Source organism: Netta rufina, assembly GCF_964035555.1.
Source record: "Netta rufina genome assembly, chromosome: 25".
NCBI lineage: Eukaryota > Metazoa > Chordata > Aves > Anseriformes > Anatidae > Netta > Netta rufina.
In genome coordinates, this window is record NC_140149.1 from 2,510,362 (window position 1) to 2,536,211 (window position 25,850).

The window sequence follows — 25,850 nt, forward strand, 5'->3', positions numbered from 1 at the left end:
GGGCTCAGCCAGCAGATATCCAGGCTAAGATAAACACCAGACAGCTGCTGGGAGCCAGAGATATTCTGGTGATTAACAGCTGCGTGGGGCTATGCAACGGAGACCCCCGACCCCCGCGCCCGCGAGCCCTGCAGAACAGGCTGTTTCTTCTCAGTTTGCTGTTTGTCAGGAGAAGGCTGGAAGCGATCAGAGGAGATGCTCTGCAAAAGCTGCAGGTGGGAAAGCCGGCGAGGAGAAGCCGCTGCCCCAAATCCTGGCCCTTCCACAGCCCTCTGGCCACGGCGGCGTGTTTTGGCTTTGCCAGCACCTCTCACAGCCCCGACTGCAAGAAGGGAACTGATCGAGGTTTCTTGAATCTGTGAAGAAACAGGAAATAGCAAAGCTTCTTCTTATGGCATCGATGGTTTAACACAACCAAATCCTGCAAGTTTTGCAAACATTTCAGTGTGGGCCTGTTGGAAGTGGGCTCTCCCTCATTTAATGCAGGCGTGCAGCAAGCAGACAGGTGTGGGTTTGGGGACAGGAGTGGGACCTACACACAGGGAAGACAAAAAAAACACCACTACCCCTTATGCTCAGAGGGAATGGGATGCATTGCTCATTTCCAAAGGGCACGGGGACATTCCCAGCCTGGTGCCATGTCTGGAGGGAAGGCTGCTGTCTGTCGGGAAGGGGAGCAGCAGCCGATGGGAATCCAGCCCCAGCCCGGGACACCTCACACCCAACTGCGGAGCCGAAGGCACTTTGACAGAGGAAAGGGGCGAGAAGTAGGAAGTTTCTCACAATGCAACTATAAAAACAAAGTCGGGGGATTAGTGGATAATGTGTGGTCTGAGGAAACAAACACGTCTCTCCATAAAGACCCTAGTTCAAATAAACCGGTGCTGCTGTCATTAAACCCCACCATCTGCACGTCTCTTCTCCACCAGGGTGGGGTGAAATGTAAAGGGACCACTGGGAGGAGAAACAGTCCCTGAGCATCATCCCATGGGGCACTTCAAGATCCAGATGTGGCTAAAAGGCACCGTGACTTGGACTCGTCCCTGGATAACATTTGTATTGAAACCGAACGTCTACAGCTGAACGTCCTGGAGCTTTTATGCAAGAGGCATAAAATCTGAAGGGGCTATGCTACAGCAACAGCCTCTGGCCTTCAAAATGATGAAGGCACAGACCTTAAGAAGTCATTGGCTGCATGGGGAGATGGCTGGTTGTAGCCAAGGCCGGGCTGTGCCCCGTGGAGCTCTCCTCCTCCTCATCCTTTCTGTCTCCACTCCCAGCTCCCTCCCTGAGTGCAGTGGGCGAAGCTCTGGACCTGAGGAACCAGGTCGGGAACGAAACCCCCTGAGCTCAGTGGGGGAGTGGAGACCTCCCTGGCTCTGCTCAGGTCATGCTTTCATGCCTGATTGCAGCTCATCAAGGCCCAAAGCCTAATAATGAAACAACCGAGGCTGGGAGCTCCCTCTGACAGCTTAACTGATGGTTGTAATTAGGGACTAGCCCACACAGCTTTTCATTAGCACCGCACTGCGCAAGACTTATTATGACTGTTGTGGAGAGACTGTGCCTGACGTGCAGGAAAAAGGCATCAAGGCCCCCAGCCTTCGGGGAAAAAAGGCCTGGTGCAAATAGGGGGCTCTCTGTACGCTTATGGAGTCCTAAATGGCCCTCAGAGAGATGTGTGTCAGATGCTCCATCCCATCACGGCGGTACCCGAGCTCCTGGGTGGGTGTGCAGTGTGTGGACGTGGATTTACACACCCACAGCGCAGCGGTCTGCTGTGCAGTCAGGTGTGCAGTGCCTGCAGGGAGAGCTAGGTGCTGTGCTTAGCCAAGACGTGCTTTTTGGTGTGCTTTCAGTGCAGAGCGGTTTCATTTACATGAAGTTTGGATTCCAGGTACGTCCATTTCATTGCATCTTGGATATTCATCATTTTTAAAACTCCTGCAGCACCCTGATTATTCCCTGGACACCGATGACTGCAGGCAGCCTCTACGTCTCTGCTCCTTTCCCTCCACACAATCGACATGTCCCTGGGTCAGCCTGACCGCCTCTTCCCCTAATCCATGGTCACTGCTTTCAGCGATGATTCACTTACCAGCCTTCTCCGAGGACTGGATAAGATCTCCCGCTGCAGTTGTGGTGATGCTGGGTAGCCGAGGTGTCTGCATCACTTCCTCTGTTTTGTTCTCTGAAAAATTGAAAATATTTTGAAACATGGGAAAAGAGTGGCCATGCTATGGAAGGCACTCCTCTTCTAGGTGGCAGATAGAACAGAGCCCTCTGGGGACCCTGCTCTCCTTCCCCCTTCTGTCTTTCCAAGCAGAACCTGCTTCTCTCCCCTACACTGCAAAGAGGGGTTTGTTTTTTGTCATTTTGATTCTGCAGCCTCGATTTTTCTTACTCCTGGGCAATTTCTGCTCTTCTCTGAGCTGTTTTATAGAAGAACATGTGATTGTAAATGGCAAAGTGAAGGAAAGGGAAGTAAACTGGTTATTGTGCTAGAATCCCTCCTGGCACTCCTCCTATTTATATTTTCTCTTACATTATAAAGCTGGAATAAATCAGAACAAACTTCCCTGAAGTGAGCAGTACACTGATAAACTGATGAAAGGGTATCACTCAAAAGCAGAATCAGCACTCCTGTCCCTTGCACTGGTATAAAAAGGTGTAGTCCCATGCAAGCACCAGAGTTATCCCAAACTGCAAGTGGTGGGGAAGGAGAATAGACTCAGAGTGTTTATTAGCAGTCATAACCTTAATCAAATAACACTCAAGGATATGTAAAGAAATCTGTTCCACTGCAGCCTCCCAAGCCAAATAAAGGAGTAAATGGGACCTCTATCAAAAATCTCTTTTAAAACTCATGCATGTTGGGCTCTAAAAAATATCGCCACTTCTTGGGGAGCAGCCAAAGCTCCAAAGGAGCCGCCCTAGATCAAACCAGTGGCCCCTTGTGCCAAGCACTCAGGCTCCTGCCACAACCAACCTCAGTGCACTGGAGGAAGGTGATGCCCCAGGGTGAACCTGGCCCCTTGGGCAGCGGTGTCCCTGTGTGGAAGGAGGAGGATGCTCACCCTGGGAGCACCAGACCAGCTCTGAGACCTCCATCTCCCCATTTCACTTGGCGCAGCAGGAACCTCATTCGCTCTTTCCCCCATCTCCAGGACTGCTTTAGTCAACGTTTACATATTATGTAGAACTACATGGGAAAAAAAAAAAAAAAGAAAAGAAACAGACTCTGTGTAATAGAGGTGCTTGTAAATAATCACTGGCCTAATCCCCTTTGACAATGAAAGATATCCAACCAGAAAATGCTCAAGTCTGTAACTCAACCTGAAACTTAAGCACAAGGAAGTAGTGTCAAAAGGGGACTTGGGTTCCCATAAAAGCCTCTCTACTTCCAGACCCTGGGCCCCCTAGCCAAAAAAACAGAGCAAACTTCCAGACATAACATCTGAGAAGTGCAGGCCTCACAAAGGGACTCGCTAACCTCCGCCGCAGAGACAACCACCAGGAGAAGGCGCGGGGCGAAGGAAGCCTTCGAGCCCAGACAAAGTGCCTGCCAGGGAAGGGAGGCACAATTCCCATCAGGGATGGGGCAGGCGCTGGTACATTATCCCACGAGGGCTGCTGAAAGCCCTCTCAGGGAAATCGTTTGAAGCCAGGCTGGGCAAAGCCCTGGAGAAGTCTCGTGGCTGGAGTTTGTCCTCTGCTCTCGTGCAATTCCCCTGAAGTTGATGCACGGCAAAAGAATTTAGCTCAGGGTAGGACGAGGAGCCCCTGGGCAATGAGAGGTGGATTAAATAACCCTAATTATGGTTTCAGTTCTCTTTTTTGATTGCTTCTGTCCCGCTGAGGATACTGAGCGTGTGAGGTCCGGCTCTGAGAGGTGAAGCGCTCGCCCTGCAGCCTCAATAACGGGTGCGGGCAGTGAGCAGCGAGTGGGTACTTCTGTGAGGATGCCTGAGCTTAATCACAGAAGAGAAGCAATAGGAACTAAATGTTGGGCTACTTTTAAGAGCAGAGGGCCCTAAGATGTCAGGGCTAGCTGTCCTAGCTAGATGTCCTAGCCTGCTTTATCCCCTGTCTCAGCAAACCCTGGTGGCACCTCTCGGGCTGCTGAAAGGTGCTGATGCTGCCAGAGCCCCAGCCCAGGCTCCTCCAGCCCCGAAGCACCAAGGCAGGCACCTGCCAAGTGTGGCTCAGGGCCCACCCTCTCCATGGTCCATTGCAAAGAGCCCTCGTGGAGGCAAGAGCCTGCCATGCTATCGCTCTAGAGGGCTGCCAAACTTAAACAGGAGGGCTGTCTCCATAGCACACACAAATATTTTCTCCGAGCGAGGGACCAGCTGGGAATGTGTGACCACCAGCCATCACCCAGCTCCGTTTGGAAGCTGCTAATGTGCTTATCTCTGATTCTCACATGATCTCAGGCATCCCCTTAGCTCAAGACCCTTCTCCAAGGCAGGGTGAACCAAGGCTTCAGCTTGCTCTCCATTGCCTCCAGCTCCCCGGCAGGTCTCTCTGTGCTGCCGCTGGTCTGGAAACGCTTGCACGCTGCACCCTCTGCCTGCACGGAGAGCACCGACACCCTGCTGATGGAGAAGGACCAAAAGTGCTGGGAAAACAGGCAGTGGGTTACAGAGAGCGAAGCTGGTACTGCTCAATTGCAGGGCTTCATGGTTTCCATGAGCAGTGCTGGCTGCACTGCGTCGTGCTTTACCCACAGCCTCGAGACGCCACCGGTATTAAATTTCTTCCGCATGGGACAGGATCCTTCCCCGATACGCCGGGGAGTTTCTCTTTGCTCGTCGGGAATTTTCCGATGAGCTGGTTTCTCATCGGAAAATGCCGATACACTGAAATCAAAGCCCTTTGTGGGAACATACCAGTTTAGGGAATCCTTCATGGGAAAGTCGCCTTCAAGCCCAGGCTGGAGCTTCCGCTTGAGAGGCGTGAGCCAGAGCGTCCCCATCACCTGGCTGAGCTGCTGCCCCTGGGATGGGGACACCCCCACCCCTTTATTTTCTTTTCCCCATCTCCCCACCCCAAGACATCTCACCACGAGGCTGGTATCTCTGCAGAAAACGGAGCCACGAGACTATATTTTGCCTCTAATAAACCCCATAACCCTCAGAAACACAGACCACTCAGCCCTATGGGCAGGACATTATCTTGGGACATGGGGCACATCTGGATGTGACACCGTGTTTGCAGGCACACATCTCGTCCAGTTTTCCTGGGAAAAACCTCCCAGAGCTCTGGGTTCACCCTGAAGCAGGGCTGGAACCGGGTTCAAATTAGGGGGAAGAAAAATCACCTGGGAGCTGGACCCCGTCCTGCGCAGGGCTCCAGCTCGCTGGGCGGTGTGGTGGCACGGAGGGGCTCACCAGTGTCCCCCTGTCCCCAGGGGCTGCCCCCTGTCCCTCGGAGGCTCTGAGATGGCTGAGCCAACAGCACCACCTCGTGCCTCTGCCTGGCTGGGGGGAAAATGGAAGGGACGGCCCCAAAGCTCCCTCTGGCGGCTTCTGCGGGCGAGGAGAGATGGGGACGAGGATTTGGAGAGGTCTGAGCGAAAACCAGCCCCTGCAGCTTCCCTGCTTCCCCACCCAACGCATCCCAGCTGCATTTTGGAGAAACTGCTCCTGGGCACCGCCTGCTCGCTCCCTGCGCACCCCAACTCCATCCACAGCCGCTGGGGTCCCCGCCAGGGCAGCGCGCAGGCAAGGGTTTGTCCTCCAGGCAGGCAAATCTGGATCTGGGAGCTCAGACCTGCTGCCACAGGGCATGCAGGAACCCCCGGTACATTACCTTAGGAACTACCTGGTTTTGCTAAATTTATTTCAGAAGAACCAGCTGAAGGGCTGCGGGCTTTCGAGAGATGTTCAAAGGGAGGTGTTGCCATCCGCGACTTGCTGCTGCGGTGCTGGGGCCTGCCAGTGACAACCCTACGGGCAGTTTAACCTAAAATGTCAGCTTCTCTGGCAGTTTTAGGCTGCTTCAGGAGGATGCTCGCTGCAAACACGCTGTGTTTGCAATGCTGACAGTGGCTGCAAGGCTTGCAGCACTTGCGGTTTGGAAGCTGGCACTTTTAACCGATTCAGCGCAGGGCTGGGGGGGACTTGTCCCTGCTCCTTCCCAAGGAATTTCTTCCCCTGCTGCAACCCCTTTCTAAATTCACATGGTGATGAAATCTGGTCCTTCTGAAGCTGTTCCCTGGAACAATCCAGAGGGCTGACGGATTGCAAAACCTCTTGGTGCCATCTTATCTGCCGGTGCTGGTGCCACGCTCCAAGCTAAACACAGCTGCTGCCAAGCAGCAAAAGCTGAACTTTTTCTTAAGGACAAGATGATCTGCAGAACAAGTGTAAGGAACTTTTTGGAGGTCATTAGTAGCATTAGTTGTAGCTTTGGCTCCATCCTTCCCACCCAAGAAAGGCAACAACAGCAGTCCTCTCGTGCCAACCCTACACCTGGATGCTTCGGCGTTCCTGACTTCAGTTCCTCTCTCATTGCCCGATTTTTCCCCCAACCCACAGTAAAGAGGAGCAGCTGTCAGCCCCGTTCCCCTCCTTCCCTCCACACAATCCAGCTTCTTCGTTCCCCGCCAGCCATCCTCCATCTCCCACGAGCACGGGGCCCTCTGCAGCTCTCCAGCTTGGTGGAGACATTTCTCTGGGGCTGCCCACCAGCGTCTCACCACGCTCTGCTAGCGCGAGCTCAGTGCTGCGAGTTCATCCTGCCTTCCCGTCCCTCACCACGCAGGCTGAACTTTCCAGGGAATATCGTGCCTGACCGCGTGCCAGCCTTGTTGTTCGCTATCGATGAGATAATGTCTCTTAAATCTGGATCCGTGACACGAGGGCGCTCAGCCCCGTCTTGCCTGCGGCTGCATTCCGGTTTCGGGACAGAAATGACCAGGAGAAATATGAGAGGTTAGTGACATTCTTGGCTTGGAAATCATCAGCCTGTCGTGGAAAGGAATGCGATCAGAAAGAGGCATCGCTGGTGTTTATTTTCAAGCCCTTGATGAGTGATGCACTTGAATACACGCTGTTCCAATGCAGCCTTGGGGCTTCAGGTGAACCTTGCCGAAAGGGGTGAGACAGGTTATTTTTGACGGAGGAGCATATTGGGTCAAGAATTGTCCCTAAAAAGGCTCACAGAGCATCGTGCCTATTTATACCCCGGATGCTGTTTTCCTCAGGACAGGAGAGCCAAGTGATGGGCAGGCATCCTGCTTCTCCACGCAGGTGGCAGGAGCATTGCCCAATTTCAAGTGCCTGCCTCGAGGGATAGGGGGAGTTCAGCCCAGCCATTGGGGCTGCTTTCGACATGCACATGGATCTGGGATAAAGCTCTCAAAACATGCACGGATATCTTTGTGCTGAAGTGTGCTGAAAACGACAGCCATATGCTGCTCTGTTAGAATGCACTTGCTCAAAGAAAAGCGAAACAAAAGCTGAACACATCTCGATGGAGGGCAGGGAGCCCGGAGCAGACCTGGTTCAATAAGGGCACGTTGCGGTGATGTAGCACAATGCTGGGAAGGCTCTTTACAAGTCAGACATGATGGGAAAGCTCAGGTCACTTAGTCTTTATCACCCATTACAAAAGAAGCAACAAGAAGCAATCTCCATCCTGTCAGAACTATTCAGTTGTTCCGACAGCCCTTATCCTAGACGAGAAACTTCCTCTCCCAAGGTCACATCCAGAGGGGCAGAGGCGATCTGGGTGAGAAGCAGCGTGCTGTTTGGGCTGCTGGTTGCAGGACATGCATGCTGGAGAGGAGGGAAGAATCCAAGAATTTTTATTGGCCTAATCAGACAAAAATGTTGACAAGATCCCTACCGACGCAGGAGCAGGCTCCCATTGCACAAACGAATTCCTCGAACGGCCCTGACTTCTCGCAGAAGATAGCATCAGAGCATCTGTCGAGATGAGGAAATTACAGAGCTTTAAAAGGCCTCAGCTCCCCCGGCGGCTGTAAACATGAGCAAACTAGAGAATATGTTGCAGACAGAGCATCCAGCAGCTTTTTCAGCATCTGTGGCTGCAAGGAACGAGCTGCGAGCACCACCAGCCACCAGCAGGAGGGCACAACCTGGGCGATAAGAAAGGGGGAAGAAAAACCAAGCCCTGCTCGGTTCGGGGCATCGGGAGCATCCTGTGCCAGACGTGGGAAGGATGAGCCACCAGCCTGGTAACCTGATCTGAAGTAACACAAGCTCAGCTCACGTGGCTCTTCCTCACCCTCCTACACGGCAAGAGCTCCCGAGGCACCCAGAAAAGGCATCGCTCCTCTGGTCCTTTGGGACAGGGCTGTGGCAATGCTGTGCCCGTCACCACCTCGTAGGAACCAAGTGGGGCTGCTAAATACCAAGTCCTTCCCATGAAGCTGCCATCTCTAATCCCCACACTGCCTTCCCTTTTCACACACCAGGGCTGAGGCCTTTCCCCACTGAGAGGGGCTTTCTCCCCCCCAATTTCTCTGGTCTTATTGCTCCCTCCCACTCGCAGCTGAGAATTAAAAGACATAATAAAGGGCCCTTGAGCCGGAGGGGGAGCGTCTAGGGGGGGAAAAAAAAAAGCAGGTCCCTTATTCGAGCCCGGGATTCATCTGCCTCTCCCCGCGGAGATGAAGAGGCCCTTTCACCCCAGCAACCAGAAGGTTGAAGCTGGATATGTGCTTACGAGCAGGCCGTGGCTGGGAGCTGCCAGCCTGGGGCCGGACCGCGGTGACATTTCTACCCCAGATTAGCCGGCACGGTGCAAAACGCATTAGGGCCCCGGCCGGGGCGGTTGCTGGGGAGATTGCCCCTTCCTTCCCAAGGCTGCACGCCTGGGAGCGAGCTGCTGTAGCTATGAAACGGGGCACGCCGGGGCTCCGGCCCCTTTCTGCAGAGGGAGGTTAATGAGAGGCTCCCCGTGCCCACCGCGCGGCCAGCAGGCCCCGCATCTCCCCACCGCCAGCGCACTGCGCGCCCGCTTTTGTTCCCCGCTTCTGCCCGGCGATTTTCATTACAAATATCCTCTTATCGGGAGAGAACGGGGCGGGGGGAGAGAGGAGGGGGCGGCCCACACAAAGAGAAAAGCTGTAATTACAGGGCTCGGGCTTCCCTCGCGGGATTCACAGGGATTCGACATGGCAGTGTTTCACACGTACGGCCCCTCCGGGGGCCAGCTCCCGTTTCGATTTCATTATCGGCAAGCTGGGCTGCTGGGGGAACTTTTGCCCCGAAACGAGTTCCCAAAAAAAAGGGGACAGTTGCACTTCTTTTATTCTGGCTTGGGAAGCAATTTTGCTGCTTTCCCCCTGAAGCCCCCGCGGTCACGGTGGTGCGCGACGGGAGAGCACAAACGGCCTGAGCCGGCCGTGCTGTGGCAGCAACCTGGGAAACCTTCCCTGTGTGGTCACCGCCTGCCTCAGCAAAACCTGGAGGTGCTGAATCAACCCTTTAAACGTCTTCCAGCCCCGCACACGGCTGGTGAAGGCCGCGCTCTCAAGTTGCTTTTAAGGATACGCGAATTCTCTGTTCCTCTTTTTACAAGGGAGGTAAAAAACCCCACGTATAAATGGATGCACATAAAGCCTTGCAGAACTGAAAGTTGGCTTTTCGTGCTCTCTCATGTCAGTATTGCTTGATTTTCCTTGGTTCAAGCTCCCTGAATGGGTTAGCACAGCACCACGAGCTCTGCAGTGCTTCACACACCGCATTAGGATGGCTGCACAGCTCTGAGTTAGGCACCCAGACACATTTTACACGGAGGTGAAGCCTGGCTCAGAACAACCAGGCTGAGTCGATGCAGGAGGCTGGGGAGAAGAAGAAACCAAAGTGCCTCCTCCGCTCTGTATGAACAGCACACCTCTCCTACCCACATCCTCGCATACTGGACACAAACTTGAAAGAGGGAGTGTGTGAGGGTAATTCTGCACCATTCCCTGGGGAACAGACCTTTAGCAGAGTTTTTTGTCTTTCCCAGTGCTTAGCCAAGAACTCTGGGATGTTTGCAGGACACCTCTCAGGGCAGGACTGATGATGAGACACAAAACTCCTTCAGGAAGATGCTTCTGCCATTAGCACACATATTTTTAGGCAAACTACCCCGATCCTTTGTGTTTTTATGATGTGTACAAGACAAGGAGCAGCACACTGCCCCGCTCTGCAGTCCCAGAGGTGATGTACAATCGTTTGATGACAGATACTAAGAAACCCCTATCACGGACAGGGCCCCATTGTACTGGAGGCCATTCCTGCCCCTCAGAGCTCACACACCCAGCATCCATCCGTGCACTTCTAGGTGCCTGCACCCACTGTTCTTGGGCCAAATGCAAAGTGTGGAGTCAGACAGTAAGTTAGGCTTCAGGTACCCCCAGTCTGCTACTAAAAACCAAGTCCCAGGTTTATGGCTTGCCTCCTTGGAAAGCCCATGTGCAAAATTCAGGCCCAAGCTCTGCATTCAGTTTCCAAACACAGCGATTTTTGCTTTGCTTCTGTCTCTTAATTCCCATCGTCTTTTCTTTCTCTCCTTATTTACTTGTTAATTTCCATGGGTCTTAATTTCCTGCCCACCGAGCCCCGCTGAGCCCAGCCTCTGCCTACACGGGATTGCACACCACAGCCCTTCCTTCTTCAGGGAAAGGTCAGGAACAGGGGTTTAGTGTGCCGAGAAGAAAGGCAGCAGCAGACAGACAGAGAGCACTCATAAAGATCTGGCTGTGAGCCTCTCTGAGAAAATGTCAGGTTGGGGAGGCTATAATAGCTTTAATCTGCGCTACAAGGGGATTAAAAGACTCGTTCTCACAGGAGAAAAAAGAAAGGAGCAGAGCGGAAGGAGCCGAACAAGGGGAGAATGAAGGCTGCAAGGGGAGGAAAGGAGAAAGTTAAAGAGCTCAACTATAAAGAGCATCGGGATTTAAAGAGCTCCGTCTTCCAGCGTAATAAATGTGAAGTGGCCTGCATGGAAAAGGGGCTTTAGCCAATGGCTTTGCTTTTGCTTTTTCACACTAAGCACACACACTTCATCCTTCTTCAATCAAGGCAACTTGTTATGTTTGGCTTTGTTGATTTTCAGGGGCAAAGGAGTAGGAGGGGGAAACAGAAGGTTAATGAGGCTCTGCCAGATGCGACACTCGAGAGAAGCGGTGGGCATTATATATTTAAACAGTGCTTTATGGTCTTTGATCCTCACCCCTGCTGTCCCTTCTGCAGAACGTCCCTCAAGCCCCCCTTGTCCTCGGGGGCCACGGAAGAGCAAAGAGGCCTGGGAACAGGAAGGAAGTAGGGCACATTGTGGGATGCTCTCCTCAAGTACTGCTTGAGCAACCTTTTCAGGCGCTCAGCGAGGCCAGGAGATGAAGAGAGTGTAATTGAAAGGGTAAGGAAAGAAGGCAACTTTAAATGCTTTTCAGAGGGGAAAAACCACCCCACTGCATCCTTTGCAGGAGATGTAAGTGCCAATGAGCCACCAACATGGACAAGCAAGCGGTTCCAAAAGGGAAACGAGGTACTTAAAGCCAGCTTTTAGCATTGCTGATGTATTGCAGGAAACAGGGTTCTTGGGGCTGGGTGCTGAGCACAAATCGAGGCAGAACTGCCCCACTAGATTAGCAGGGACGTTTGGGCATATTCACATTAGGACACTGCCACTGTGCTCCTCCAAGACAGGAGGTCTCTTCCCTGCCTGTACATAAGTAAGGACACTCTCCAGCCTTCAACAGTTGACAGCACAGGAAGGTGGAAGAACCCCACAATGTTAATGTTTCCTCCATTAATGCATACACCAGCCAAAGGCCCTCTGAGAAGGAAGAGGGGGATTTCTAACAGCCCACTGTGCTAAACAGGACTGCAACACTTGCTCTGATCGTTTATGCTACCTTCTCTGCTCAGCAGGCTAAAGCATCAGGGAGATGCTCCAGGACAACACCAGGCACAGTTCAACGTCTGTGCAGGTCCTCTCAACTATTTTAACAGCTCGGCATAGCAGGGCGAGCCTGCTGTACACAAATTGTACTTGGGAGGAGAGGGGGAAAGACTTTGTAATATAATAAGCAAGCTCCAGACAGGAATTAGAGCATTGCATATCCAGTGGAGACAGGGGGCTGGAGTGGCATTAAGGTAGGAAGAATATAATCACCTGAACTGGACTGCAGCCAGGATAATGGTATTAATTTATTTCATGAAGTCAGATGTGCCAAAGCCTGGATTTTACATTTAAATGCAGAAGATGGCAAATCACAGCATCCTGATTCCATTCTTCCAACGTCTGGCTGGAATAAAAGCTCTCCTGATGGGTTCTCACCCCAGTGCCTACCGCCTGTGGCCACGACAGGAGACCTCACCCTGAGCTGTGTCTGGGAAGCCTGATCCTATCCCAGCACAAAGCCCTGAAGCCACGAATGCTCTGCTACAAGGCACGCAGCACTGAGGCAATGCCTGCATCATTTGGCCCAGAATAAAAGCACATCCCATTCCTCACAAGTCACCTGCAGGCACTACAGCCACGCTTGGTCACAAATACAGTCAGAAGTGAGCTCTGTAGAGCACAGCTCCTAGTTTGATCTGGTATTAATTACCCACTGTTCTGCAGAGATAAATGCTTAATCTGCTGGCTGTTGATACTGGAAAGGGACCAATCTACCCTGGAGTGGATATTATACAGGGGAACTTGGCTTCAGCTATGATCCCTGCTTCATGTGCTGTACAAATGTTCACCAGGTTGTAGGTAATGGCTTTCATAGGGTGTACTGGATCTGTCTGTGGCAGAGCTAATCTAGAATAACACATGACCCAAGCACTCATTGTATCAGGTTTTTCCTCCTTCCCAGTATTTTTATTTCGCTGTAATATTTTGACTTCCATGTGGAATTTCTTTCAGATATTCACCCTGATTTCCTTATAGCTTACCAGCTTTCCTCCTCCACGACTGGTATCAAGGTGAACTTCCCAAGGAGCAGGGACCCTTGCTTATCTGCATGTCTTTCACTTTCTTCCAGGAGAAAGGCCATGAGATCTCCACACTGCTCCTCTGATTTCCCACTCACCAGGAAGCCTAAATCAAGAAGTTTGCTTGTCAGGGAGAAAGAAGCAGTGCTGATGGTATCAGGGAAGGAAAACTTGTTCCCATTTCTGAGCAAGCTGCCTTTCCCAGATCTGCAAGCTGTCCCAGGACTGTGCTCCTGGGAGCTGCCTGCCTCAGCAGCTGGAGGCCCCCCAGTTGTGGTGACAGCCACCCACACTAATGTCACCGCATGCAAAGAGGGCAAACCAGTGTCTCAGACCCACTGCCACCAGCCCTGCCACCCCAGCCAGGCATCTCAGGATGCAACAAACACTCAAGGAGATGCCTTGTCTCCAATTCTTCCCACTCCCAAATGGGCTTTCTTGCCTCTCCCCCGCTTGCCCTTTTCCTTCCAAGAGCAGCCTCCTGACAATGGTGAATTTTAAATCCAAATGCAGAAATAATTTTGAAATGGAGTATTATTGTACACAGAGTCAGAGCAGAAGTCTCAGGTACTTGGAGCACCAGTTTGCTCCCTGTTAACCACAAAACAGGTTCTCAGACCAGCACTCCTCGGTACAGACCACAAATAGCTGACACAGGGGTTTGAATACAGGAAAGGCGACAAGGATTCAGTGCACAGTAGTGTATTTTTTCCTGATTTTTTTTTCTTCAAAAATCAAGCTCTAGCTCAACACAACAGCTACTGTTTAGCTTATGGTTGCCTTGAAGTTCCCTGGTTATAGCTTTCTACACAAATCTGTGCAGAAGGGAAGTCGCTGGAACAACTGTGGGAGCTTGACACACAGAATGAGTTAAAGGTTTTTGCTGGCCTTGTTTGTTTTACCAAAGCAGCATTTCCAGTCATAGTCCAGAGAAAATAAACTTCCAGCCCACCTGATTAAAGAAGCTTGCCCTTGCCACTGTTGTGCTCAATTTAATCTGAAAGCTGCAGTGAGACAAAAAACTGTCATTAGGTTTAAAAAAAAAAAAAAGCTGATTTTTTTATTGGATTTTGTATTGCTTAACAACGAGGTACAGACAGGGGCTACTTGGTCCTATGCTGTTCATGGGCAGCTTCATCTTGGCTGTGAGAACGGACTAATATCTATGAAGGAGAGAATGGGAGCTTGAAGCCTGGCCAGTGAGAGCCTGAGAAAGGGCTCCGGCAATCTTGGTTTGTTTTCCTTGCTCTAAGAAAAGAAAGGGGGTTCAGGAGATTAAAACACAGATCTCACAGTCCAAACTCCTGGGGTCTGTTCCCAACTCTGCTGCTGACTTGAAGTGGAAGCAAGTAAATTTGCTTCATCTCTCCGTGCCCCAACAACTGCCAGGTAACACAGAGGAGATGCTGCTACTTCATCGTGTGAGCACGTTTGCAAAATGCAGGGCTCGGGGCCCTCATGTGAAAGGTGCAGAGGATGCACACACCGAGTTGTCTGCTACAACCACAGTCATTGTCACAGCATTCCAGCCAAGTGCCACCTCTCCAGCTATGCTCCTCGGAGCCCGCCAGCGGAAATCACAAATTATTTCCACCAGGAGGAATGAATATTGAGCTGCTCGCATAATGCCAGAGGTCAGGGCGAAAGGCAGGCATATCAGGGCTTCCTGGCAAAGGGGAAGCCTGAGCTCATCCTTCTGAGGACAAATGCAGTGTCTGTAAGGATTGTACTACACCTTTGTCCTCAGGTGGAGCTGGCAGCGTGGAGTTTGTAACTTGTCTCTGAATGATCCTTCTCAGCAGTCTGATAACGATATCCCTAATCAGTGACACACTGCAGCCTTGGTGCTGTAAAGTTCCTGAAAAAGCAAGAGCAAGCAAGCCCACCAAGAGCATCTGGGAAGCCACCAAGCACAACAGGATCAGCCAGCCCTAGCTGATGGCTCCTTCTCCTACTGCCTCCTCGAGGCAGGGGAGGCAGTAATGGAAGTTGTAGGAAAGAAAGAAGGGAATCAGAAGCTGGCAGTGAAAGAGAGGGTGAAGAGGGTGCTCCAAGTAGGTATTGTGCTTAAGGGTACAGGGGATTCCTGCTTCCTGACCTGCTGCTTGGCCATTATTCCATATGGAACATTCTCCAATGCGTTGTCTGATCTGCTCTTATGCTACCCAACTCCCTCCTTTCCAAGCAGGCAGGCAGGTCTGCCAGCTCAAAAGTGTCATTGCTGAGAAACTGCTCCAATAAGCTGTGCAAAACTGCTTTATTTCATTACATTGGGTTCTGCCTAGTCTTGGGTACCCTTGGAACTCCCTAAAAAAATACTTCCTGGCAGCAAGCTACTCCTTCCCACCATCTACCACACACCACGGGCACACACACAACAGAAGCATGAAGCAGCACACAGAGAAGTGTCCACTATTCAGCAGCTGTCCCTGGGAAGAGCAGAGGCTCTGTTTTCAGCAGTACACGTGTTGGAGCTCCATGCCCTGTTCTCCAAACTCGCCATGGAGTATCCAGCTCCAAGAAACTATGCAGGCTGCATGAAATGCACCATTTGGTACTGGAACGTGGGAACTAGCCGTGATCCTGCGTGCTTTCCTCTTGCAACGTCCCCTCTCCGTGCTTTGATCTGCTGAGAGCACCAGGAGCAGCATTCTCTTGATTAGCAAAGTCCAGCGCTGGTCAGTTTGGTGATCCATATCCTGGGAGAAATACAGACAGGGCTGTCTCTTGGTGTGTGTTTTCCATGTCCCTCTGCCCCATCACAAGCCTGACAGCTGGGCACCGTAAGCTTGTGAAACCACTCGAGTCTTGAATGACCCGGAAAGGCAGCTGTCAGCCCGACGTGCCGTTCTGTGCCGGATGGCATTGGACAGCCTGAGCTGACACGCTTCTTGGAGCAGTCTGCACACAGCTGTTTGCAACAGCAGGCACAGCAAACCGCAGTGAGACAGCAGCCCGGGTTAAGGTGGTGCTCCCAGGGCCACCTTACCAGCTGCCTTCCCAGAACATGCATCCAGCTCTCCTCCTGGGCTCAGAGGTGTTCACTCCTCTCCAAGAGCTCGCTGTGACAAGCACTTTGGGAGCTGGTTTAGTTGCTACGTGTCACACATGGACCAGCTCCCTTTCTCCTGTGCCTTCCAGACAAGTCTCTTGGATTGAACTCAGCAGGCAAAATACATGGGAATCCTAAAGTCCAGCTAAGCTACCATTCCTCTTCAGCATGGGGATGGTTCTCTTTTCCAGGACCACAGCCTGCCCTACTTCCATCCTACTGTTCAGGGAGCAAAAGATGCCAGAACAAGACCATGTTGGAGGGGTGGCAGCAGGAGCCAACTTATCTTTGTCCCTAAAGCAGGACAGCAGCTTTGATTTCTGCACTGCTTCCAGCTTCCCAATTATTTGGGCAATGGGGATAGGTTCCTGACTGACTTCAGGGCTGCTCTCACATCTCCAGTGCTCCACTCTCTCCCTGTCTTCCTTCTGGTAGAGCAGGTGGCCCTGCATAGGCATGAGGCAGGCTGCTGTAGAGAGCAGGGACAGCATTTGGTCCTCATTTCCCCTGTCCTGGAGAAACACCTAGTGACAAGACACCATCGTGCCTCTACATGGCAGCGCCAGGTGGAGCTTGAAGCCCTAAAAGCAAAGGTCGTGTGTGCCGCCTGCCTTTGTGTGTACGTTTGGGCTGTTCAGACACATGGGGCGAGACATGAAACCCAAACAGCATCTGCAGGCAGCCCGCACATCCTTCTCAGGACATCCAGCTCCACAGAAGTCAGGCATCTTCAGTTCAGACTCTCCATCAAGTCAGCGATGGAACAGACACTACACAGCCGAAAAACCTCTTCAGCCACTGACAGCGGGCTTGATTCATCACCCAGTCAAAACAGAGAAGCCTGGAAGCAGCCTCATTTAGCACTGGCTGGAAAAATTCTTTACAAGAAGCTCCCAGACATGTTCAGTAAGCACTGAAAATCAAATCATCCCATGCCTGTGGCTTCTTCTCTCCTTCACTGCTGGCTACACCAGCCCTCGTTAATGTGCTGAAATGCCTGCTTTCTCCAGGCCACTAGAGTCAGACGGCGCGACAGCTGCGGTCTCGAGCTCATTACTGGAGCCCTTCAGAACCAAGAACTCCAGCAGAATGTCCAAGAGGCAGAAAACCAGGTGCCTGAAATGGAGAGAAGACAAATCTTAGCCTGGTCGGGGCACAGTGGAGCTGGGAGATCAGCTCCAGACGCAGAGGAGCCAAAGGAAGGCTTGTACCTTCCTCACGCAAGGAAGAAATACTCTGCCTGCCTTCGTGAGACAGACAAAAGATCTCATACCCTACAAGAAAGGTTTCAAGGGATGGTTCGGTTTCCCCCCACCCTTCCAAACCAGCAAGTGTTTGGAGCTGATGAGCAGCACAGGAAGCACAAATGCATCTCCTAGAGTGAGGTGGCACACGCACTTCTTTGCAGTTAATCACAAAAAACATCGCTTTTCGAATGTACAGAAACAGGTATGCAGAAAAGCACCATCTACAAATACATGCAGCTCCCTAAGCTCTTCTAAAAACAACAGACTAAACCAGGATTTGCTTCTGCTTCCTCCCAGGACATCTACAACCTAAACAAGCCTGACAACATAATTAATATGATTGACTCAATAACCTCCAGCTAGACTGAGGTCCTAAAACACACAACTTCACGATAATTGTCCCAGATTCCCTTTGATAGCATACAAAGTCTAGCAAGATTAGCCAGATAGGCTCTGTGCCAAGAAGCTGGCAGCGTGAAACTCACAGCAGAGCCGTGAGCATAGCTTATGGGACCCACTGCACAGGCTGCTGAAGTAAGGAGACTAATCTACATACCTGTTGATAACAGGATGGCCCAGGGACTCCAGCACCAGGTTCCAGCTCATGCGACATTTACTGGTTCCAAGGATTTCTTGGATCACATCTGTCAACATCAGAGACAAAGCTTTAGGAACAGCACGTCTCCACTGTAGTAAAATGGGCTCAGCCTCCTCCTGGAGGGTGCCAAATCAACGTTTGTGATGGTGCTCTGAGCCTGAGGCATCTCGTGCACGATATTACCACGAGAAAAAACATCCAGGGACAGGAACTGATTGCCAGGAAAGTGCTTCAGCCTGGAACAGCATACACTGGTAGCACTTTTTCATCCCCAAAGGATACTAAGGGGCCTCTTACACTGCAGCAAGGAGTTAAAAGTTCAGGCTACACTCACATGGATTAGGCAGCAGCTGCTTCAATGCCAAAGGTCCCCATGTCAAACTTCAGGAGGGAAATCCAGTGCAGCTGCACTCATGATTTCAGCCCAGTGGAAAAGCCACTCTGTCATCTCTAGAGCAAGAAGCCAAACGATTGCTGCGTGCCACAGGCTGGCCTGAGCCCCTCCTTTCTGGAGTGGTTGAGCAGGAGCAGCACCACCAGCACTAAGAAGGAACGTGTGGCAGTCTGCACCTGGGAACCACCAGGACACATGCCCTTGCTCTCTAAGCTGGGCTGTTCCCTAAGTGGTTGTGCAAACTGCCTAGAACTGGGAAATTGTTGCTTTGCCTTGCAGGAAACCATCCAACCACAAAGGTTGGGAACATTTCTCAGTGCTTTGGCACACGCAGACTCCATCATGGTAAAAGTATTTCCAGAGATGCCAATGCACTGGAGGGTTCCCCAGCCTCACCTGCAGCTCCTGACCCGTCTCCGGTGCCCACTTACCAGGCAAGATCCCCATCAGGCTCTGCAGGGCCTGCTCTGCTGCTGCTTTCTTCTGCTCCTCTGTCCTGGCTGGTTTAGGCACGGCTGGTAAAACTCCTCCGGGCCAGATGGATTCCTGCAGCAGCTGGAGGTACTGGACCCAGCGCTGGGTGCAGGTCAGGTTCACCACCTGGACCTCCAGCCACCTGTGGCACAGGGCAGGAGAGAGAGATCAGAAATGTCAGACTTGGACCAACTACGGAGCTTTCTGCTGAGGCCACGGAGGGGAAATCACCTTGCTGGGCAAGTTAACATGCACTTTTCAAGTGTGTATATACATAAAACACATTTTCACAAGTTAAATTAGCTGAGTTTTCCTGTGCACCAGATTTAGGTAAATGCTTCCCATCTTACAAACACATGTGAAGTCACAAAGGAAAAGCGAAAAGCAGTGAAAAGCTCCATTGCCCTGCTGCCCACGTGAAATCAAATGAGTTAACGTGTCTCCAGAGAGAGCCCGGCTAAGGGATATGACTGCAGTGATGTCCATGCACAAGCAGATGACAGAGCTCAAAGAGCTGGGAGAACCACCCCCATCTCCATCTTTCAAAACTGTTGCTTTAACTCTAAAACAATCCCTGTGAATGACTGGAAGGATGTGAACGTGGTCTGGCAACCAGCACTCCCCTCATCAGCCCCTCCGCTACCAAAAGAGTCAAGGGTGTCTCGTTGGGAGAGCAAAATGCACCCTCCCTGGATGGTGAGGCATGAATATCCTGCTGCTTCCCTGTCCCCCCGTTGCAGGCAATGAACTCACTGCAGCTCCCATCCAAACCCCGTGCTGCACATCTATTAAAAGGAAGCGTAGGTACCTGCCAACAAAACCACTCGCTGGCCCTCCTGCTGGGCCAAACCGTGCCCTTTATATGGCAACAACCTGCAAATCCCGAGGCTGTGCCACAGGAATGTCACTCCACAAAAGGGCCCTGACGTGTTTGCAGCCAGGGCAGGGGAGATTTGTCAACGCCACCCAAGCTGGTCAGGGGAAGTTTCTCCATGCATCAGGCGGACCCTCTTTCCAAGGTGTTAAATCACTTCCCTGTGCAGCAGCAAAGGCCATGGCCATCAGTCAGGACTCACCACCGCCTAAAATCTTTCCCCGCCAGAACAAGGGGGAGCCAGCGGCCAAATCCTTGACGCCACCGAGGTCAACGGGAGGGTCCCCGTTGACTTCCTGTGGCTGGGACTCGCCCGCGGCCGCCGTCCTCAGCAGCAGGAGATCCAGAGACAGAGAGGAGCGTTGGGCCGGGGTGGGCAGGGAGAAGGCTTGGATTTCGCCAGCACTTCCAGAGTCCCAGAGGAGAGGAGTCCGCAAGCGGGGCCAGGAGACCCGTTCCTCTTGGCAGCTGGCGTTCGTGCTTGCAATTCCGTCACCACTACGCCCCGGCAGCTCACAGTACATCCAAGAGCATGGGCCCTGCCAAGGCAAACTTTATTTAACCTGCGCTCTGCCAGACTGTCTGCATTCTTCTCAGGCGAGGCATTTGGGCCAAGGGCGTCTTTCCCCATGCAACCAGGGCAGCGCCACCAGAACATCAGGAATAGCAGCACCTAAAGGTAAGCAGGCAGAAGGGCAGGTACTGCTCCCTTCCTCAGCAGGAAACAAGATGCCTAGCTGCAGGCTGGTAAGGCTGCACACCTAGGAGAGACCAGCTGTGAAAGCAAGGAGTGTTAAACCTGATCGGAGCCTCGGTGCACTGCAGCAGTGAGGCCAGCAAGCCTCAGGGCAGGGCGGTGCTGGTGCGTGCTGTGCCATCCCAGGAACAGCACTGGGGATGGAGACACACGGCCTTTACACCCCGTCTCGCCAGGGACCCCAAGTACTGATGCTGCTATAAGATAGCACAGAGATCCACAGCTTGGCTGCCACCAGAATAACAGGATGAAATGTCACGGCGCTGTCTTGTCTAGGAAAAGGCCACGTCTGAAAGACAATTGTTTAAAAGAGTTTATCTCCAGCAATCCACAGAGTTTAACACCTTTGGATCGTGTAAAACCTTCCAGCCATCCCCGACCAAATTAAAGTGCTAAACTGTGGCTCCTCGAGGGAAAAGAGCTTTCATTAACATGTTTTCATATACAATCTGTTTTTCTAATTGAGAAAACATCTGACAGGCAACAGAAGTTCAGAGACTTGGGGACGGAGCTGCAAACAGAACAACCCCGCGCCTGGGGACAACGGATCCAATGTTGACTTGAATTTCACCTCAGCAACAGTCACTTGTCATCCTTTAAAAGGTTGCAAAAGGCAAAGAACAAACTCTCTTCTTCTTAGGAACGCTCCTAAAATAGCAAAAATTCAAGCAAATAGCACGGAGAGTGAAAGCTGAACTTCGAGAAGACAGCACACATTTCCAGACAGCTCAAGAGCGGACTGAGAAGTGACGAATGCTGGAAGAACCCAAACAAACAACCTTCCATCTCTAGCTCTTTTAGTCCTATAGAGTCCCCAGGACGAGGTGACAAGGCCTGGAGGTAACACCTACAGATCTTATCCCGTGTGCATGCACTTGGGTTATGCAAGTGCTTGTAGGTCTTCGTTCCCACAGCTGCAAAACACAGTCAGTGGATGGATTTTCACTCCCTCCAGCAGCTCCCTGCCTTCCCGTTTGGGATGGGAAGGACAGGAAGGGCAGCAGCTCAGAGGATGGACACTCTGGTGCCCTTTGCCAGCCTACCAGTGCGTGGACCCATCCCAAAAGCAGTGGGAAGAGAGGAACCATCACATCGGTCCCCCTGGCTCAGCATCCTTCCTGCAAGAGCAGCTGATGCCCTCAGATGTTCCAAAAGAGATGATCAAAGCAGAGCAACCTGTCCATGAGGAGTTTTCCTCCCTACTCCCTCCAGCTGGTGCTCTCACAGCCCTCAGCCTGCAGCAGTCCCACCACCATCCACGCTGGGGACACACACTGCAGTTGCACAGCAAGCAGGGCCATGCCTGAGCAGCATTTATTAAATGCCAAGGAGCAAGTTAATTCCTCAGCACTAACAGCTCCATCTGCAACTCAGGGAGGCTCACACCTAGCTTTACTGAGAGATCCTACCTGAGCAAACCCTGGGTTTCTGTGGCAAATTGACCTTTCCATCAGGCCTTGCTGCTCCAGTGCTAGGCCAGGCTTAAGAGTTGACACTTCTCACACAGGAACTCCAAACACGTGGGCCCAAAGCTGACCTCCACCAGCTGATCACAGACGATTTTTCATACTATTAAAGGACGAAACATTTGAGATCCGTGTGCCACATCAAAATTGCACAACCCCCAGCTCCCAGGTAGAAATAAATCCAGTAAGAAACACAAATACAGCTATCTTTTTTAAGTTACTATTTCCATTCTGGTATTTCATGAAGAAGTAGCCTTAATAAGAAAGAAAGAAAAACAAACCCATCACCAAACCATCTCCTTACACTTCAGTGGAGACCAGAAATAGATAGCAAGTGACCTCCTGGGCTCAGACGTTCAAATGCTTTGATAATGCCCAATGCAAAAAGGCAGACTGCAAAGGCTACGAGGTCCTGGCCGTTTGTCTAGAGGAGCATAGCTTGCCCATGCTGTAAGGGTCCTCCGTTTGAAATAGCTGCTGATGGAGGAATGAAATGGCTGCTAAAAAAGAGCTGATTTAATGCCATGGCTTAAGCTGGAACTCCAAGGTCAGCTGAAGGGGCCCATTAAGAGAGAACGGCAGAAATGCCCTGGGAATGAGAAACAAGGCCTGGGTGGTACATATCTTGGCTCTTCTCTGCCCCCTAAAAGTAACGGGGCTGCTAACGCAGGGCAGCATAGATAAACAGTCAGGAAGGGCAAAGCACTGTGTAAGGACTGGAGTTTACTTGGCTCCTCTAAGTGGCCTGCCCAGAGGGTTCACCTGCAGAAAGAGAGCTCATCTCCACGGGTAAAGGCTGGAGAAGTTGGGTTTGTGTTGCATGGAAAAGAAAGAAGGACCACAAATGGTCCAGTGGACAGGAAGAATTAAGTACTATCCAAACTTTAACACAGCTGCTCGGTGCTGATAAACCTCTGCTTTTCTTGTCCATCAAGGTTGGGAGAGAACTGCTAAATTCATTTGAGCTGAGGAATGTTTGGGTTAAGTATTCAAGAAAACCTTCTAATGCTGATTGTGATTAAAATCTGAAGCAACAGCAACTGTGATTCCCCCCCAAACTGGGGGTTGCAAGGATTCAGACAAACAAAATGTAGAGCCCATGTTAGGATGAAGAGGAAGATGGGAATGCCTCTACTAGTCTGCATTAGCTGTATAAATACAAAAAGCTCTATAAATACAGATGATTTGTGCAGAACAGTAGCAAGTCCAGCTCAACATCTACCACCTTCCACCCCAGAACAAGGCCCCCGTTTCCCCGAGGTCAGTTAACACGGCGTGGCTAACCAGGAGCTCAAAAAGGGCCTGTGAGACCAAGGTAGTGAAAAGGATTTAAGAAAAAGGCAACATCTGGAAATGCACAACATAGTCAAGCATCTGACTCCTATGAATTCAGGAAAGGCTGATATTTAAATCACCAGACCATCCCTCCCTTCTCAGTACTTGTCCCCCAAATTCTTCCCCAAATTGTGCCTCAAACCACAAGAATATCCTTAGCTCAAGGGCTCACGAAGAGCAACATTTCAATGCCTTGACTGTAAAACATTTCTTAGCAAAGCTTATAAAACCGAAGGAACAGCTGCAGCAGGCAGTTAGAAGCATGGAAAAACACAAAGGGAGCGCTTTTGCCCCCAGGCTCAGCTTTTAGCACCTGCTACTCCAGCCCACGTTCACCTTCCCTGCACCGCCGCCAGCAGCAACACGTGCAGCTGAGTGCTGGCACGCTCTGCTCAAACACCTTCAGAGCAAACCCACACTTGTCCAGGCCATCGGTAAACTCTTTGGAGAGGAAGGAAATAGAAAAGAAAAAAAAAAAAAAGAAAGAAAAGAAAAAAGCCCTCCATAAATCAAACACGAAGCATCCCGAGTCCTTTTAAATTTCTGGCCAAAGGCACACACGCAAAAAGTAAACTATCCTTCTCGCCTTACTGGAAACGTTCCTCTCCTGCTGCCCTATAAAAAGTTTACAATTGTATATGCTACGAACAATGCGTCCTGTACCCCTGCCCGAGCACACGGTGATGAAGTGTTTGACCAGCGAGGCAGCGGCCCCGTGGCCGAGTGCCTGCCCCTCGAACAGAGTGTCTTGCCAGCCTCGCGCCTCCCAAACCCAGCGCGGCCAAGGGCAGCACACCGGAGGAAGGAAGAAACAAACGGAGCTGCGGGGAGCTGACCCAGGTAGCGTTGGCATCCCACGTGCCCTTACCCTGCCTCTTACACTTGCCTGCAGCAGCGTGGGGCAGAGGGATTTATTTTATCTGCTCGACCCAGCCCTGAGACGTGGAGCTGGCAGAAGCCCTGGGAGAGGTGGGCAGGGGCGACACTTTGGGGAGGGCAGGAGGAAAAGCAGACTGCTCCCTACTGCTTGCAGGCATCAAGCTGTACCTCGGCATTCGGATTTGGGGCACGCTGCTGCCGCTGCCACTTCACGCACTGCTCTCTCCTAAACACACCTGCTGCAAAAAGAAAGCCGGTGAACACAGAGGGCTCCAGCTCTCACATCCTCCTGCAGTGAGTTAACCGAGCCGCTCCGCTGCGTTTTTGCTCAAGTTAGATCTCCCTGCAACGCCATGGGGCTCAAGAAAGGGGGGGGGAAGCTACATGATTAAAAATCGTCCCAAAAACCCCTTGATTTTTAACAAAGCATCCCGGCTTTCGATAACATCTTCATCAAGTATTTATTGAGCCAATTAAGCTCTCAGCAGTGCCCCAGGGAGAGGCCAGGCTGTCTCAGCCAGGTCCTGCTCAGAGCAGATTGCTTCATTAGCCCACTTCAGAAACAAAATACATAAAAACACCATTAACCCTTCACAAGCCTGGGGAAACTAAAACCTGCAAGGAGAAATCATTTCCTCGCAATCCTTTTCTCCTTTGTCTCCTCTACTTGCAATAGGAAGTTACTTTTTCCTCTTAATTTGGAAAAAAAAAAAAAAAAAGTTGGCACGTATCTAATTGCTGAAACAGAGTCAAAAGGAAAAAAAGAGATGCAGTTAAAATAATGTTGCAATTGTTATCAAAGCACAGAGTGCTTGCTTCGTTCCAGCGGCTGTTTTTGGAAGAATGCTGCTTCTAGATGAGGGGAAAAAAAAATTGTTTGGGACAGAGATTCAAAGCCAGATCCAAAATTTCCAGGTGCTTGGAGACAACTGAATCGAGGCCCGTTTCCAAGCTGATTTTTATTTACTTTACACACACACGAAGACACACGCAGTCCCGAGGATTGCTTTTGCTGACATACCACAGGCCTGGGGTTCCTATTGCTCCCTGCAGCTCCGATAGCCGAGTCCAGTGACAAGGAGGAAGGTGCCGTAATGTGGCTCATCCCCACACAAACTCTTGCTGGCATTAGCTGGGACACGAGTTCGCACCACTGAGGAACCCCAGCACCTCTACAGCCACGCAGATATATCTGCCCCTGGTGCAGAGGTGCTTGCTAAACGTGCCCGCATCAGCTCCCCCAGGGAACAAGCCAGAAGAGATCGTATTTGGAGCAACTAAATCCATTCTGACCCTGCTCCTTTGGCAGCTTGCTGCTGCCAGCAAAACTTGGAGCTGCTGCCCGAGCGGCACAGTGAGCTACCTGCCAGCCACGAGGCCAAAGGAAAGAGGGAGCAGTGGTGCTGGGAACAGCTCTGGCACAAACCAGCACGGCTCCTCCTGGGGCCAGCCCTGGGCAGTGCCCTTTTCAGAGATAACACCGGCAGGGAAGCCCCAGGACACCCCCTACACCTGGTGACATGGGTGTGGAGCTCACCTACAGCTCTGCACTCACCTGGCCCCGCTGTCGGACACAGCCCTGTGTGCCCACGGGGCTCTGGACGGCCAGGACGTGTCACTTGTGGGCAGCGTGTTCCCAAAGAGCCTGGGGCTGCAGGTGCTTGGCTGCCCGAGCAGGCAGGTTTACTCAGGGACATTTAAGAGGGTCAGGCAACACTACACGCCAGTGGCACTTTCAAGTCAAGAGGATCGAGGAGGCTGCCAAGGGTCTTTGTTTTTGCCAGTTCTGTTGGCACAGAGATCAAGGAAAAAAAGAGGGAAGAA

At 51.6% G+C, this 25,850-nt stretch overlaps 1 protein-coding gene across 5 annotated transcripts in view; it reads right to left on the reverse strand.

The window, feature by feature from the left end:
• Window positions 1–2,102: 2,102 nt before the first annotated feature.
• SNX19 (sorting nexin 19) overlaps window positions 2,103–25,850 on the reverse strand; it is a 37,551-nt gene continuing 13,803 nt past the window's right edge. Inside the window, exons 9-12 of one of the 5 annotated variants that reach the window (XR_014619112.1) lie at window positions 18,673–18,857; window positions 17,806–17,893; window positions 12,912–13,056; window positions 2,103–2,191 (exon numbers count right to left, since the gene is read on the reverse strand). Coding sequence is in view for 3 of the 5 variants with exons in the window: in XM_084301418.1 (XP_084157544.1) it covers window positions 16,983–17,118; window positions 17,806–17,893; window positions 18,673–18,857 (409 nt within the window). In the remaining 2 variants the exon portion in view is untranslated. The other 4 variants (XM_084301419.1, XM_084301418.1, XR_014619113.1 and 1 more) reach the window with 4 other exon arrangements.